Source organism: Sporothrix schenckii (genome assembly GCF_000961545.1).
Source record: "Sporothrix schenckii 1099-18 chromosome Unknown Cont44, whole genome shotgun sequence".
Lineage (NCBI taxonomy): Eukaryota > Fungi > Ascomycota > Sordariomycetes > Ophiostomatales > Ophiostomataceae > Sporothrix > Sporothrix schenckii.
This window is the reverse complement of record NW_015971145.1, coordinates 2105177-2121848: the sequence shown is the minus strand read 5'-3', so window position 1 is coordinate 2121848 and position 16672 is coordinate 2105177. Positions and strand designations below refer to the sequence as shown.

General features: G+C 59.8%; 5 protein-coding genes and 1 non-coding gene across 6 annotated transcripts in view; 3 read left to right on the top strand and 3 right to left on the bottom strand.

Moving 5' to 3' along the window:
* Window positions 1–710: 710 nt before the first annotated feature.
* SPSK_08301 (uncharacterized protein) lies at window positions 711–5404 on the top strand (the record flags this gene model as incomplete). Its single annotated transcript, XM_016734905.1, has 2 exons — window positions 711–2177; window positions 2243–5404. 2 exons carry the CDS (start codon window positions 711–713, stop codon window positions 5402–5404), a joined length of 4629 nt encoding a protein of 1542 aa, XP_016587428.1.
* A 709-nt stretch (window positions 5405–6113) lies between these two features.
* SPSK_08662 (GTP-binding protein GUF1) lies at window positions 6114–8411 on the top strand (the record flags this gene model as incomplete). Its single annotated transcript, XM_016735253.1, has 1 exon — window positions 6114–8411. The coding sequence occupies one exon, from the start codon at window positions 6114–6116 to the stop codon at window positions 8409–8411; it is 2298 nt and encodes a 765-aa protein (XP_016587427.1).
* Window positions 8412–8671: 260 nt separating this feature from the next.
* On the bottom strand, window positions 8672–8779 carry SPSK_11252. The gene has a single exon. It is a non-coding gene; the product is annotated as a tRNA-Arg (tRNA).
* Window positions 8780–9333: 554 nt separating this feature from the next.
* SPSK_09161 (pheromone alpha factor receptor) lies at window positions 9334–10828 on the bottom strand (the record flags this gene model as incomplete). The annotated part of the gene is made up of 2 exons (XM_016735740.1): window positions 9334–9971; window positions 10048–10828. 2 exons carry the CDS (start codon window positions 10826–10828, stop codon window positions 9334–9336), a joined length of 1419 nt encoding a protein of 472 aa, XP_016587426.1.
* Window positions 10829–12548: 1720 nt separating this feature from the next.
* SPSK_09990 (uncharacterized protein) lies at window positions 12549–12986 on the bottom strand (the record flags this gene model as incomplete). The annotated part of the gene is made up of 1 exon (XM_016736555.1): window positions 12549–12986. One exon carries the CDS (start codon window positions 12984–12986, stop codon window positions 12549–12551), a length of 438 nt encoding a protein of 145 aa, XP_016587425.1.
* A 44-nt stretch (window positions 12987–13030) lies between these two features.
* SPSK_10960 (DNA-directed RNA polymerase II subunit RPB2) overlaps window positions 13031–16672 on the top strand; it is a gene marked incomplete at both ends in the record, with an annotated part of 3859 nt that continues 217 nt past the window's right edge. Inside the window, one exon of the mRNA XM_016737181.1 lies at window positions 13031–16668. Coding sequence (XP_016587424.1) covers window positions 13031–16668 — 3638 coding nt within the window. The remainder of the gene's footprint in view (window positions 16669–16672) is intronic.

Below are 16672 nucleotides of genomic sequence, written 5' to 3'. Positions count from 1 at the left end.
TTTCCAACTAGGGGTCATGACGGGACCTCCTCCTTGGCCGGACCCAAAATCGAATTGGCCTAAAGAGGGAATATACAGGGGCTAAGAAAAGGGTCACTCAAGACGACATACTGTGCAGCGAGACACGCAAACCCCAGGAATACCCTCGTCGTCTGTCCGTCCATCGTTTCCTGGACTGTTCAAGACTGTCGGTCGACAGAGGAAACGACCACGAGAAACAAGAGTCGTTCGAGCCGAACGCTGCGTCTGTGGTGTCTGCTAATTTTGTCGTGATTGTCGTGGTTGTCGTGGCTGTCGCATTTTTCCGGCTGATTGAAAGCCCTGCCACGCGCAGAGTTCCCCTTTTTTGCCCACGTCGAAAAAAGCACCCAGCAGTCGACTAGGCGATCCGGCTCGGCTGCCCGTGTTGTGTTCTCCTGATTTCGAATTTCTCAAAGCTCTCGAATTTCTCGGATTTCGCTGGCCACGACGCTACTCAGACCATACGACCTTGAATATTGCCAGGGCCCGTCTCTTCCGCCAAACAAGAGACCACCGACCAGTGCATGAATCCCTCCCTCGTCTCCTCCTTCACTAGCATTAGTATGTCCGCCAAAAGGGCGCTCCACGAGAATCCCTGACCGCCTGCAAAGTGAACCACAACGACGACAACGGCCACGGCCACGACCCTCATCCGTTTCTTTCTTTTTCTGCCCCGCGAGACAGGAGCAATGCCTGCACCGCACATTGCCTTCGCCTCGTCTGCCATCTCAAACCCGTCCTCCACGACGTCCTCGCATGCCGTCGCTCACTTGGGCCACCCTACCGCTACTGGGCCCCTGCCCCTTTTCCCCCTCGTGTCTGCGCCGATCACCGTTTCCAACGCCATACCCAGCGCCAGACTGGATTCCAATTCCCACACACACGCCTACTACAACTCAAACTCCTACAACACCCCGTCCGATCGTGACTTGACGGCAACATCCAGAACCGGCGCCAGAGCCCAGGCCCACATCTCCTCGGCCTTTGTCTCGCCGGCCGCTGCCATTTCCTCCGCGGCAACTGTCGATTCCTTTGCAGGCTCGGACTTGCATCCCCTCTCCTTCCGCCAGCGCACCACGCCCGCCGCCCCCGCGCCCTTTTCCGCAGCCTCACTCCCTCGCACCTCGTCGCTTCTTCCGCCTGCGCGCGTTGTCGCCAAAACCGTCCCCATCACCAACGGAAACAGCACCGTCCACGCCAACGCCGTCAACGTCGGTGGCGCGACTGCTCCGAATCGTCCTGCGGCTTCTACGGCCGCCGTCGCACCGTACGGCACCCTCAATGACCCCGCCACGACAACAGCCGCGTCTTCGTCGAATCATCGCCCGTTGCGTTCCAACAGTGTCGGCGGCGTCGCCCCTGACCTAGCACGCCTCAACAACCGCTGGTCCGCATCCACCGCTGCTTCCAGCCGTGCCTCCATTGCCGGCAGCCACCAGCTCTACCACCGCCACCAGCGCTCGGCCAGCTTCAGTCGCCGCCTGAGCGTCGATTCTCTCGGCTCCTCGTTTCGCATTTCTCAATTTGAGCCCACAACCACCCCATCCCCTGAACGAACGCAGCAATCGTCCCCGCGCAAGTTGCAAAAGAGCCAGCCGGGCACGTCCAACAGCGGTTCCCCTCTCCGCGACCGCGGCTCGCCGCTCCGCTCCGCTGCACTCTTTACCAGCCTCCCACCCATCATTGCCCTTCCGTCACTCGAGCAGGAGGTCCAAGGCGGAACGGCATCTCTTTCCATCGAGGACCGGCAGCAACGTCTACCCCACGTTCGCCAGCTCAGCTCCGAGGACAACCTGCAGGCGTTCTATCTAGGAGAACTCACCACCGCCACGACCGCCGGCGGCCCCCTCTCCACCACAATGTACAGCCGCGACCATCCTGAGGCAGTGTCCTCACGCGGCTACACGCGCAGTCGCTCACAAGCCCCCAATGGAAGCACAGACTCCACCAAGAGCAACAAGGACCGGAGCAGCAAGCCGCCGTCACAAAAGGCCATGCTCTCGCGCGCCCTTCAAAAAGCAAACACCGCCGTCCAGCTCGACAACGCCGGCAACATTGAAGGCGCGCGAGAAGCCTACTCCGAGGCATGCAGGCTCCTGATGCAAGTCCTACTTAAGACTCCCGGTGAAGAGGACAAACGCAAGCTAGAAGCTATTGTGAGTACAGCCCACGGTCTCGGTCCTGACGTCTGATTTGACATTCAATCACTTACCATTCACAGAAAATTACATATACAGCGCGGATCGAAGAACTCGATCTTATCGCCTCAACACAAAGTCAGGACACTCGGCCATTGCCTCAACGACCCTCGAGCAGTAGTGATCGTGGCCGGCGCAGTTCTGAGGTCTATCCGGGCGGTGTTGATGTCGACTCGGATACTGCCGTAGAGCCCGATGAGGACCTAGCCCAGATGTCCGGGATATACAACACCGACAGCGAGCAACAGCGGCAAGCCGAACCGCGCTCCATACCAGGCTACTCCATTCCGCAGTCGTCCTCATCACCAAGACCAATCCAGTCTGGTTTCCCTGATTCGGCCAACGTGCAGCACCCACAACAACACGTTTCCTCTCTGCTCAAGGACCAGTACACCCTGCAGTCGACGTTCTCGCGCTCGCCACGAAACGAGTTCATCCCACCTCGCAACTTAAACACGAAGCCAAATGCAACGGGCCAGGCGTCGACATTACAACCACCTCCCAGTGCCAACCAGTACATGCCCCCTCCCCTCTCGCCGAGGCGGATCGTACCGCCATCACGCCCTTTTGAGGATGCGCCTACCTCCTACCGCTACAACCCCGACGAAGAAACGCTCCCATCTGCGCACTACGGCTCCACCCTGCGCCCAGGCAGCGCCAATGCAAACAACGACGATGCCGCGCACGCTGCTTATGGACACACCAGGACAGGAAGCCACGAGTCGGTATCTTGGTTGGACCCCATCCACGAATCCGGCAGCTCGGCAGCCTCGTCGGTCCACTCCCGGTCGTCTTCAATGGTTATCCGGAGGAAGCACATTCGTGCGGCCAGCGGCGCCACAGAAGCCGAGTTCGACGCCGCTCTCGACGATGCGATTGAGGCTGCCTACAACGACGGCTACGAACCCATGAATTCGGACCCGACATACCCAGCATCGTCGCAAAATAACTACAAGAGCTACGGCAACGGCGATGCAAGGGTGTCCAAGAGTTTACGCAAGGTAGAGCTGGCCAAGGAGCGCGTGCGAGAGACAGAGCGCGAGGCCATTGCCCTTGAGCGCCAGTTGCGCCTCCGCGAACAGCTGATGCTTCAACAGCAACAGGAAGAGGAGGAGGGGCAGGTGGAACGCCGGACGCCGCGCGACTTTCTGGACGACGAGGACGTTGACTCAGACGACGAGGAGCGTATTCTCGAGGAAATGACCAGTGGCCTAGCCATCGAAGACTTTACATTTGGGCTCAAACAGAAGTCCGCCATCAAGCCACCGCCGCCACGCGAGTCTGATTCAAGCGAGTTTACCTCGCGCACCTGGCATAGCTCCATGGCCTCCAATCCGCCTACTGCCAACACAGTTCTCTCGACTGTGTCCGAAAGCACGGTTCTGCCGCCCGGAATGGTTCCCAAGGGCATGCCCCCACCGCCACCACCACCACCGACACAAGCGCTTCCGTCGCTACCGCCCCAGATGCCCCCACCGAGCCGCCCATCAACCGCCCAGACGAGTCCCGTGCGCGCCGGCAGCGCGCAGAGCGTCCGAAATCGACGACTGTCTGGCCAGAACATGAAGCAGCTCAAGATTGAGACCACCAAGCTAAGCCCGCCGTCCGCGATAGGCCCCGCGACCACGGCTAACAACGCCGCAACGTCCACATTGCCCGCCTTCGGCGCCCCCCCACTGCCCCAGCAGCCACGTACCGCAGGCTTCCTTGTGCAACAACGGCAAGCACTGTCGACGGCGCCCGGGGGCCCTCCAGCTCTACCTGGCGCCAGTCAGAGCCGTCCAGGGTCCAGTGCCGCGGGCGCGGCTGGCCGACCGGCCGCCCCAACGCCGTCGCCAGGTGCAGGCAACACCATGTTTTTTGGTGCCAGCCCAGTCGAAACCATGCCACCGCCAAACTTCCCACCGCCCACACCACCCATCCCTCAGGGCTTCGACAACGATGGACGCTCCGGCTCGCCGTCTACAGGACGGCCCGGCCTACGCAAGAACTTCTCGTCGTCCAGTCTTCGCAGCCTGCGCAGCCGCAACATGTCGTTGACCAACCTGGACGGCGACATGTCGCCTAGTACGCCGTTGACCACCCAGTTCTCCAATACACGCCTGCCCGACGTGCCTACACTGCCTACGCCGAACGCAGCCACGTTTAAGGACCGTATCTTCATCGCAGCCAGTGGCGTCGGCGGCATGCACCTGCTGGATAACGACTTCCACTCGCCCAGCACGCCTGGGTCGCCCAATCCCATGTACTCGGACGCCCCCGTGCCGCTGGAGCCGTGCCCGACCGATACGATGCTGCGGCCCTTTTGGCTCATGCGCTGTCTCTACCAAACACTTGTCCATCCCCGCGGTGGCTACCTCAGCAACAAGCTCTTTGTGCCCAGCGACGTATGGAAAGTCAAGGGCGTGCGCCTCAAGAACGTTGACGAAAAGGTTGCAAATTGCGATTTCTTGACGTCGGCGCTCATGAAGCTCGCACAGGTCGACACCTGCGATGCCGACGCTGTCTTGGAAGAAATGCAGGCGCTCGAGAACGTACTGGAACACACCCAGACTACGCTTGCCCGCAAGCTCGGCAACGAGGTCGGCGTCCAGAGCACCAGTGCCCTGTTCAAAGAGGCGTCCGTGGTTATCGACGCGGACGCCAACGGCGGGGCAGGTGGTGGTGGCGGCAGTGCCATGCCGCGCACGTCGAGCGTCTCGGGCCAGTCGGGATCGCGGTCGTTTTCGTGGCGCCGGCTGCGGTCCAAGAACTCGTCGGCAGGGCTGAACAGCAACTACAACACGTCGGGCGGCCGCAAAGAGAGCGTGTCGGATGCAAGCGGTGCGGGCGGTGCGGGTGGCAGCAAAGATGGCGGCCCGCTCGCGAGTCTCCCGATGACGGCCCAGCCCACGCGCCGGCCTGCCAAGCGCGACGTGTCGTCGGCCAAGTTCGGCGGGCCGAATGCCGTGTACATGAACTCGCTCGCACGCTTGTTTGACGCGGCACAGTCCATCGACCAGATCGCGCGCCAAGTCGAGGACCCCGGTCTGCGGCACGCAGACAAGACGCAGGTCGGCCTGGAGCTGTGCACGCGGCACGCGGCCGAGTTCTTTGCCTTCTTCATTTGCCGCTTTGTGCTCTCGGACGTGTCGCTGCTGCTTGAGAAGTTTATCAAGCGTGGCAGTGAATGGGTGATGGCGTGACGCCTTTCCTCGTCGTCTCTGATTTATGTATAGCCTTGATGTCCACATTTGCATTCTGGCATGTATATATGATGTCCCGCTTTGTTCTATATGTGCATGCTCTTGTAGCAGTTTATTCCTCCATTCCCTCTACCGCTGCCTCTTCCTTTTCTTTTCCCTGAACATATCATTTCTATTCCGTCTGGTTCCTTTCTGCGCGTTGTTGCTGCTTTCTGTTATGTTTCTTTGTAACGGCTGCATTAGACGTCGCCATGTCATGTCGCCATGCGCAAACTTGTTTCGCGTTTATACCTTGTTATCTTTGTTATCTTTTTATATCTTGGAGAGCGAGTGCAATATATATATATTCCTTTTGCGAACAACAGACGATATTTTTGGATAACAAAAGTCGAGAAATATTGGATAGCGTCAAGTCTGACTTTGTTTTAGCGCTCTTGTGCCTTGTCGTTCCCTGTAATATAGAGCATGTTTAGCGCTCTTTAGAACCCCACGGTCCGATAAGATAAGGCCCTCTAGGGCGCAAATTCTCGGCCCTCAAGCCGACCGAACCTCGCGATATCTGTCGGCAATTGGTCTTCACGCATATTCTTGACACGCCTTCTCGCACCTACGTCAATTCACCATCGACTTCGTCCTCTGGAAAACTTGAGCCAAATTCCGATCAGACCGTGCGCGGGGACTCCACATACCCCCTCCTCTCGGAGACCACATGCAGCCATGTCTCCGGCTGCTGCGTCCCGGCGCAACGGTCCTTCGCGGCCGGTCGTGCGCAGGGAGCGCCAGGACCGCCAGAAACGCCGGGGGCAGAAACATCAGTACGATGGTGCCTTGTTATGACATCGGCCGTCGCACGTCCGTAACGGCGGGCCCACGGACAGCCGAGCGGACAACGTCCATACGGCACCCTCGACGCACCTTTGCAGCCACAGTCAACGCGGCCTCGACGACCTCTACGGCTACTCCTAATGCTTCTTCCACAACACTACCTGCCATCTCTTACTCGTCAAAGCAGCCGCGCGTGAGCAAGAACCCGGCGGACATTGAGCGACGCATCGCGGCTATCCCGATCGAGCGGTTTCGCAACTTTTGCATTGTGGCGCACATTGACCACGGCAAGAGCACACTCAGCGACCGGCTGCTCGAGATCACGGGCACGATTCTGCCGGGCGACGGCAACAAGCAGATTCTGGACAAGCTGGACGTGGAGCGCGAGCGGGGCATCACGGTCAAGGCGCAGACGTGCACCATGATCTACCGGCACAAGGGTCTGGACTACCTGCTGCACCTCGTCGACACGCCCGGCCACGTCGACTTCCGCGCCGAGGTCACGCGCTCGTATGCCAGCTGCGGCGGCGCGCTGCTGCTGGTGGACGCCTCGCAGGGCGTGCAGGCGCAGACGGTGGCCAACTTTTATCACGCCTTCGCGCAGGGGCTGGGGCTGATCCCCGTCGTCAACAAGGTAGACCTGCCGACGGCCGACGTGCCGCGGGCGCTGCGGCAGCTGCGCGACACGTTTGAGCTGGACGTGGACGAGGACAACAGCAACGGGTGCGCGGTGCTGGTCAGCGCCAAGACGGGCAAAAACGTCGAGGCGCTTCTGCCGGCGGTGATTGAGCGGATCCCGCCGCCCGAGGGCGACGCATCGGCGCCGCCGCGCATCCTGCTGGTGGACTCGTGGTACGACACGTTCCGCGGCGTCGTGCTGCTGGTGCGCGTGTTCGCGGGCACCGTCAAGGCGGGCGACCAGGTCGTCTCGATGCAGACGAGCCGCAAGTACACGGTGGGCGAGGTGGGCATCCAGTACCCGGACGGCGTGGCGCAGCCGACGCTGCGGGCCGGCCAGGTCGGGTACCTGTACTTCAACCCGGGCATGAAGAAGATCCAGGACGCCAAGATTGGCGACACGCTGACGACGGTGGGCCACGAGGGCATTGTCGAGCCGTACCCGGGCTTCGAGGAGCCCAAGCCCATGGTGTTCGTGGCGGCGTTCCCGACGGACCAGGGCGACCACGCCCGGCTGGCCGAGAGCATCAGCCAGCTGGTGCTCAACGACCGCAGCATCACGCTGCAAAAGGACCACTCGGAGGCGCTGGGCGCGGGTTGGCGGCTCGGCTTCCTGGGCAGCCTGCACTGCTCGGTGTTCCAGGACCGGCTGCGCCAGGAGCATGGCGCCAGCGTCATCATCACGGAGCCGGCCGTGCCGGTCAAGATGCGGATGCGCGACGGCACGGAGAAGGTACTGACGAGCGCGGCCGAGTTCCCGGACGCCGACGACGCTGGGCGCACGCGCGGTGCCGAGTACTTTGAGCCGTTTGTGAACGCGACCATCACGGTGCCCGAGGAGTACCTGGGGCGGGTGATTACGGTGTGTGAGGCCAGCCGCGGCGAGCAGAAGAGCATTGATTTTATGGGAACGGGGGCGGCGTCTCTCGCAACGGCGGATTCGGCGACGACGACGACAACTACAACAGCAACAACGACGGCAGACAGCGCGACCGTCACCACGCCCAATACGGCGTCCACGGCCAGCATCCAAGTGATCCTCAAGTACGCGCTGCCGGCGATGGCGTTGGTGGACGACCTATTTGGCAAGCTCAAGGGCGCCTCGCGCGGCTACGCGACGCTCGACTACGAGGACGCCGGCTGGCGCTCGAGCGACCTGGTCAAGCTACAGCTGCTCGTCAACAAGCAGCCCGTCGACGCCATCGGCCGCGTCATGCACCGCTCGCAAATCGACCGCGTCGGCCGCCAGTGGGTCACCAAGTTCAAGGAGCACGTCGACCGGCAGATGTTCGAGGTCATCATCCAGGCCGCCACGGGCAAGCGCGTCGTCGCCCGCGAGACCATCAAGCCGTTCCGCAAGGACGTCTTGGCCAAGCTGCATGCCTCGGACATTACGCGCCGCCGGAAGCTGCTGGAGAAGCAAAAGGCAGGTCGCAAGCGGCTGACGGCTGTGGGCAATGTGACGATTGACCACGGCGCATTCCAGAAGTTCTTGGCAAAATAGGAGAGGAAGAAGAGAGAGGAAGGGTGAGGAAGAGTGAGTTTGGTTGATCCGAGGTTCCTGATTCTTCGCATTTACAGGGCGTTTTGGCGGCCGCATTTGTACCTATATTCACGGCTTTGACACACTCCAAGAGCAACAAAAAAGAATTCAAGAGTGTCATAAAATAAACATGTAGAACGATCAAATCAAAACATCTCGATGAGAATGAGAGAATGCTAAGAAAAGAAAAAAAAACGTACTTCAGACTCGACAAAAAACAACGACCACTACGGGACTCGAACCCGCAACCTCGGTCTAAACCCCCCGGATTTTGCCCTATGGACGGGACAAAATAGGAGGACCGCGCGCTACCATTGCGCCAAGCGGCCTTGCAACAGTAGCATGGAGCACACAAATCTTGTGGCCAATAGCGACGTGGCGACATTTTGTCTGCTTCTAGGGTTTATATAGTCTTTCGCATGAGTGGGGCAAAAGGCGAGCTTCATGTTAGTTTCTTTGCTGCGATGATTCAACAAACGATTCACTATGTGTTTCTCATTATACATTCTTATTTTGTTATTTTATTCAATAATACACAGCAATAGAGACGTTTTCGAGGAGATTATGTAAAAATGGTTCTTGATAGTAAATACGGCAGAAATTCGGCCATAAATTTCTGACAATAAAATCTTTTAAAAAGGTCGATAAACAAATCGAAGAAAAGAAAACAAAATTAAAAAGAAGCTGACATCATCTTGCAGCCATGACTCGCTCATTGGGTCAATTTGACGAAGAAAAGAAGACAAAAGCAGAACAGACAGCCAACAGGCACTGTGGCTCCCATTACATCCAACCTGTCGACACCAACCCGACAGTCTGTCCGGCAGTCTGTTCGACACTACGTAGGACCGCATCTCACATCACCACAATCACACCCTTGTCATCACACCATGTCCCGCCGCACTTCCACCTCGCGGTCGACCCACACGCGGCAATCGCTTGCCGACAGCGGCGTCGCATCGATGTCATGCAGTTGCTTCTCAACGGGTTCCATAGCGGCCAGGCTGTTGTTGCGTGTATGGCTGTTGGGCGCCCCAGACCCTCCAGACATGCCCGTATTGCCCAGGGTGGACTGGTTGGCCTGGATGCGGACCTGCGTGGCAATGCCGCCCGAGATCATGGCGTTGGTGCTGTTAGCGTCCGACGCGTGCGACCAGGTGCCGGAGTTGGCCTTGGTCTTGCTCATGCCGTTGCTGTGGTTTCTGTGGTGGTGGTGGTGGTGGTGCATGATGCCTGTCTTGCTGTCCACGGTGTCGAGCGTGTCGAGCGTGTTGAGCGTGTTGGTCATGGCACGGCTGTAGGCGCCGCCGTGACCACCATGGCCGCTACCATTGCGGCCAGGGTGGGCGCCCGACGCGCCGCTGGCACCACTGGTGTTTGTGCGCTGGACGTAGCCGTCGGGGCGCGTCATGGCCTGGGCGATGAGCGAGCCAAGAGGCAGCAGGACAATGACGGACGTATAGACGAGCGAACCAGACTCGAACGACGAGAGCCCGTTGATCTCGATCGCAGCGAAGATGACTATGTTGTTAGCAACAGGTACGACAACAGACAGATACGTAGAGGGAAAAGCATCGCAGAAAAGAACAAAACCTACCCGGCACCAGCATCAGGACACCGTTGGTCATGACGAGCACCTCCATGGCGGACACGCTACCCATGGGCGGGAGGATGCTGCGGTACTCCCACATGTGGATGACGAGCCGGATGATGAAGATGAAGCAGAACCAGAAGATGGTTGTGGCCGTGAAGGCAAGGTCGACCTCGACGAGCCAGAAATCAAGGGAGTCGTCCAAGGTCAGGGTCGAGCGCATGCGCATCACCACCGACGCGAACTTGAAGCCAATGGCGCACACGGCAACGACCACGGACATGGCCAAGACCACGGCGCGCCACAAGGACGGCCACATCTTGATCATCGAGTAGGCTTGCAAGAACAGCGCGGCCTCGATCAGGACCAGCTGGGGCAGCGAGAAGAAGGTGGCCACGGCCGAGACGCACAAGTCCGAGCGCCGCACCTGGCTGTAGTCGCCGACGAAGAGGGCGTAGAACTCTGTCAGCGACGACGTAAAGTACACTGCGAGCAGCACGCAGCGGATGACGCCAATCAACAGAGAGGCGACATTGATGAGGGTGGCGGCGCGCGAGAAGCGCGACTTGGACGTCAGAGTCAGCATGACGAGCAGCATGAGGAGACAGGCGCCAATCTGGCTGCCATAGTTGATGCTCGTGCCGATGATGTAGTGCCAGATGTAGTCGACTTGGGGCACCGAAACGGGGACGGTCGTGTTGTCCGGACCCGTGAGATAGAACGTCTGGTTGAAGGGGTCAAAGGGAGACGAGGCCGGGCCGGCCGTGGGGGGAGCAGAAGAGGCCATGAGGAGCGTGCAGATGGGAACAGGAGACGGGGGACAATATCTGCAAGATGGCAAGTTGGTGATGGGGAAGAATCAAAGCCTGGCTTCGGGTGGTGATGGTATGGAATGGCAAGAATCCTGCGAGAAAGAGAAGCAAAATATTGAAAATGAAAGATAAAAGAGAGAGATGGTAAAAGCTGGATGGTGATATAAGTCAAAGAATGGGTGAGGTAAAAGACGGAAGATGAAGACGAGGGAAACAAGTGATATGAGAAAGCGGACAACTTGTCAGCTCCGACGAAGCACCAACCGAAAGACAGGTAAGGAAGAGACGGTAGTTGCAGTTGTTGCCGACGAGAGACAAGAAAGACGAGAGAACAGCGAGACAAGAAATAACAAAACGGCCAACAGACAAGACGCCATGCACTCTCGTATTTAAAGCGTCAACAAGGAGGCGATGCTGCTCGTCCTGTTCTCGTCCTGTTCTCGTCCTCTCTGCTCTGTCGGCTCCTTTTCGATTGTTGTCAGTTGTCTGTTGCAAGTTACCTCCGGTGAGGGTTTCATTGAATGGAAAGAATGCTCTGCGTAGCCCATTCTGGCCCCGGCTCCCCTTGGCAAGAGACAAGGGCCGTGAAGCTGGAGGATGCCACGTCTTCGCCTAGGAAGAGAAAGGTGGCGACGCTATCGAAAGTGAAAAGCGACGGTGGCCGTGGGCATCACTGGCAACAATACCAAGGGCGAGACTCTTCAATGAAAGCCGCGGGGAGGGGGGGTAGGCAAGAGACAAGAGACAAGTGACGAGGAAGAGACACAGAGACCAGCCAAACGGCAAAAATAGAAAAGCAACAAAGCAACAAAAAACGACAAAACGACAAAAGGGCAAAAGATGTGCCGAATGTCTGCAACAACCGATTGACAAGCGCGGACTGCCCTGCCCTTGCCTGGTCGCCGAGAAATGATAGGCCGGCGCGGCGATGCAGCGCGCGGCGTTGGTATTGTTCTCCATGCTTAGCCTTAGCATTGTTCCCGCATTGGACAGCCGTTCAAAGACAAGCCGCACGGCCGTTGGGGGCGGGCGTGCAATGGGCCTGGTCCAGTCCCCTCCCCTCGTCGCTGCACGGCAAAGTGACATCAGATGCATCTCATCAAGCGTCGGCAGAGCGAGCAGGGTGTGCGGCGAGCGGTCAAGGCTGCACGCGGCGAGCTGTTGGATGATCGTTTTCTGGTTGCATATTTGTTGTTCTCCCTGAGTTTGCAACGATGATGAGTAGTTTGCACTTGCAGCGGGCCACGGAGCCACTGTCACAAAAATGAATCATTTCAGAGGGCCACATAGGGGCAAATTGTTGCTCTTTTCGGAAATTGTGCCATTTGCTCCAAGGGTGGGAGTGATGCTGTTACCTTCGTGTTGGTGATGCTGGTACGAAGCTGTCGTTCTCCGAAAGACGTTCTCCAATTTCCCACAGTCATCGCACGCTACGGCGCATTGGGATAGTTGGCGGATTACATAAGTCTTGAGCTGTTCCGGCTGATCACGTGAACATCTTTCCCTTGAGTCACGTGCACTTCAATTTCTAAGCACAACTCGGACCCATGCGCGCAGGCAGGAGCGACCTAGACCATGTCCGGCCTAGCGCTCTGTTTTGCCGTGTTTGCCCCCTAGCTTTCTAGCAGCCTCTCTGGCGAGTCGAGACAAAAAAGGGAAAATAAGGCAGGGGCGACCAAGGGACGTCGATGTGGCTCAAAACCTTTTGTCTTCTACATCCACTTTGTTGCCATCGCGAGTTTTTTGTCGACCACCGCACTGCTGCCACCACGCGGTCTCGCCCTCGACGACACGCCTTTGCCCGCTCCTTGTCATCTCGCCATTCGTTGTGTTCGATTCGTTTTTTCTCTTTTCCGCGTTGCGCCGTCCGCCCTGCATGCGCTGATCTCGACAGCTGGGGAGTGCAGAAACGCGTCGCGGTCGCTTCGCCTGGCCCAGATCTGCAGGTCGACTCCCGTCTGCTTCGCTGACCGCGTCCATCGATTCGACTCTGTCTCGTCTTGACCTGTGTGCCGTTGCACGACAGCCACCGGTCCCTTGCTCGCCGCCGCGCCCGACGCTTCCGACCCATTCGCCTTTGTCGGTGAAAATCGTTGATCTCTGCTTCTTCTCACTTTTGCATCGACCCGCCATCTCTCCTACCACCTCCCATTTTATCTTCCGACCACGCCCTCATCATGGCCGACTACGACGACGGTTACGAGTACGACGACATTGTCGAAGGCGAGGGCGAGGGCGACGAGAGCATCACGCCCGAGGACTGCTGGAAGGTCATCTCGTCCTACTTTGAGAAGAAGAGCTTGGTCTCGCAGCAGATCGATTCCTTCAACGAGTTTACGACCACCACGGTCCAGTCGCTCATCGACGAGCACTCCCTCTTGACGCTCGACCAGAGCAACCCGCCCATCACCGCCGACCGCCCCGTCAAGCTGCGTCGCTATGAAATCAAGTTTGGCAGCGTCATGGTGTCCAAGCCGCAGTTCGCCGAAGGCGACGGCCGCGTGTCCACGCTGACGCCCTACGAGTGCCGCGACCGCAACCTGACCTACTCGTGCCCCATCTACGCGCGCATCACCAAAAAAGTGTCGCTGGCCGTCGACGAGGAGATCCCCTACGACGAGCTCGACGAAGAGCAGATTCAGGAGATGAACCAGACCGGCGAGCAGCCCACGCGCATCGTCTGGGAGGAGGAGGCCGCCGAGGTGGCCGACGTGGAAAAGGACAAGACGGACGAGGACATGAAGGACATGGTGTTCATGGGTCGCCTGCCCATTATGGTGCGCTCCAAGATCTGCCACCTGGCCACCGAGGACGAGGAAGGCCTGTTTCTGCTCAACGAGTGCCCCTACGACCAGGGCGGCTACTTTATCATCAACGGCTCCGAAAAGGTCCTGATCGCCCAGGAGCGCTCGGCCGCCAACATCGTGCAGGTCTTCAAGAAGGCCCAGCCCAGCAAGTTCTCCTACACCGCCGAGATTCGCAGCGCGCTCGAAAAGGGCTCGCGGCTGATCTCGTCGTTGAGCATCATGCTGCTGACCAAGGGCGACACGCAGCGCGGCAGCTTCGGGCAGACCGTCCACAGCACCCTGCCGTACATCAAGTCCGAGCTGCCCATCGCCGTCGTCTTCCGCGCCCTCGGCGTCGTGTCCGACGAGGACATTCTGAACCACATCTGCTACGACCGCCACGACAGCCAGATGCTGGAGATGCTGCGGCCGTGCATCGAGGAGGCCTTTTGCATCCAGGACCGCGAGGTCGCGCTCGACTACATTGGCAAGCGTGGCCAGAACTCGCACGCCGTCAGCCGCAAGGACCGCGTGCGCGCCGCGCGCGACATTCTGCAAAAGGAGATGCTGCCGCACATTTCGCAGAGCGAGGGCTGCGAGACGCGCAAAGCCTTCTTCTTGGGCTACATGGTCCACAAGCTGCTGCAGTGCGCCCTCGGCCGCCGCGACACCGACGACCGCGACCACTTTGGCAAGAAGCGCCTGGACCTGGCGGGCCCGCTGCTGGCCAAGCTGTTCCGGGGCATCATCCGCAAGATGTACCAGGAGCTGATGAACCACCTGAAGCGCTGCGTCGACACGGGCAAGCACTTTGACCTGCGCGTCGGCATCCGCCACCAGACGCTGACCAACGGCCTCAAGTACTCGCTCGCCACGGGCAACTGGGGCGACCAGAAGAAGGCCATGAGCTCGACGGCCGGCGTGTCGCAGGTGCTGAACCGCTACACGTTTGCCTCGACCCTGTCGCACCTGCGCCGCACCAACACGCCCATCGGCCGCGACGGCAAGCTGGCCAAGCCGCGCCAGCTGCACAACACGCACTGGGGTCTCGTGTGCCCGGCCGAGACGCCCGAGGGCCAGGCCTGCGGCCTCGTCAAGAACCTGTCGCTCATGTGCTACGTCAGCGTGGGCACGCCCGCCGACCCCATTGTGGAGTTTATGATTGCGCGCAACATGGAGGTGCTCGAGGAGTACGAGCCCGTGCGCTACCCCAACGCGACCAAGGTCTTTGTCAACGGCAGCTGGGTCGGCGTGCACCAGGACCCCAAGCACCTGGTCAGTCTGGTGCAGGGCCTGCGCCGCAAGGGCGTCATCCAGTCGGAGGTGTCGCTGGTGCGCGACATTCGCGACCGCGAGTTCAAGATCTTCTCGGACGCCGGCCGGGTCATGCGGCCGCTGTTTGCGATTGAGCAGGAGGAAAAAGCCGAGTCCGGCCGGGAAAAGGGCCAGCTGCTGCTGACCAAGGAGCACATCCAGCGGCTGGACGAGGACGACGCGCTGCCGCGCGACGACCCCCGGTTCTTTGGCTGGGACGGCATCTGCGAGGCGGGTGCGATTGAGTACCTGGACGCCGAGGAGGAGGAGACGGCGATGATCTGCATGACGCCGGAGGACCTGGACAACTACCGGCTGCAGAAGGCGGGCTACGAGATCCCCGAGGACGTCACCGACGAGGACATCAACAAGCGGGTCAAGACCAAGGTGAACCCGACGACGCACATGTACACGCACTGCGAGATCCACCCGAGCATGCTGCTGGGCATCTGCGCCAGCATCATCCCCTTCCCCGACCACAACCAGTCGCCGCGCAACACGTACCAGTCGGCCATGGGCAAGCAGGCCATGGGCTTCTTCCTGACCAACTACCCGCGGCGCATGGACACCATGGCCAACGTGCTGTACTACCCGCAGAAGCCGCTGGCGACGACGCGGTCGATGGAGTACCTCAAGTTCCGCGAGCTGCCGGCGGGGCAGAACGCGATTGTGGCGATTCTGTGCTACTCGGGCTACAACCAGGAAGATTCGGTGATTATGAACCAGAGCAGCATCGACCGCGGCCTGTTCCGCAGCCTGTTCTTCCGCGCGTACACGGACTCGGAGAAGCGCGTGGGCATCAACTTTGTCGAGACGTTTGAGAAGCCGTTCCGCAGCGACACGCTGCGCCTCAAGCACGGCACGTACGACAAGCTGGACGACGACGGCATTGTGGCGCCCGGCGTGCGCGTGTCCGGCGAGGACATTATCATTGGCAAGACGTCGCCCATCAACCTGGACCACCAGGAGCTGGGCCAGCGCACGCAGTCGCACGTGAAGCGCGACGCGTCGACGCCGCTGCGTAGTACGGAGAACGGCATTGTCGACCAGGTCGTGGTGACGACGAACCAGGACAACCTGCGGTACGTCAAGGTGCGGGTGCGCACGACCAAGATCCCGCAGATTGGCGACAAGTTTGCGTCGCGCCACGGCCAAAAGGGCACCATTGGCCTCGCGTACCGCCACGAGGACATGCCGTTCACGGCCGAGGGCATCACGCCGGACATTATCATCAACCCACACGCCATCCCGTCGCGCATGACGATTGCGCACTTGATTGAGTGTCTGCTGAGCAAGGTGGCGACGCTCAAGGGCATGGAGGGCGACGCGACGCCGTTTACCGACGTCACGGTGGACTCCGTGTCCGGGCTGCTGCGCGAGCACGGCTACCAGTCGCGCGGCTTTGAGATCCTGTACCACGGCCACACGGGCCGCAAGCTGCGCGCCCAGGTCTTCTTCGGCCCGACCTACTACCAGCGCCTGCGCCACATGGTCGACGACAAGATCCACGCGCGCGCGCGCGGCCCCGTGCAGATCATGACGCGGCAGCCGGTAGAGGGTCGTGCGCGCGACGGCGGTCTGCGGTTCGGTGAAATGGAGCGCGACTGCATGATTGCGCACGGTGCGGCGGCTTTTTTGAAGGAGCGTCTGTTTGAGGTGTCGGACGCCTACCGAGTCCACATTTGCGAGATTTGTGGACTCATGACGCCGATTGCGTAT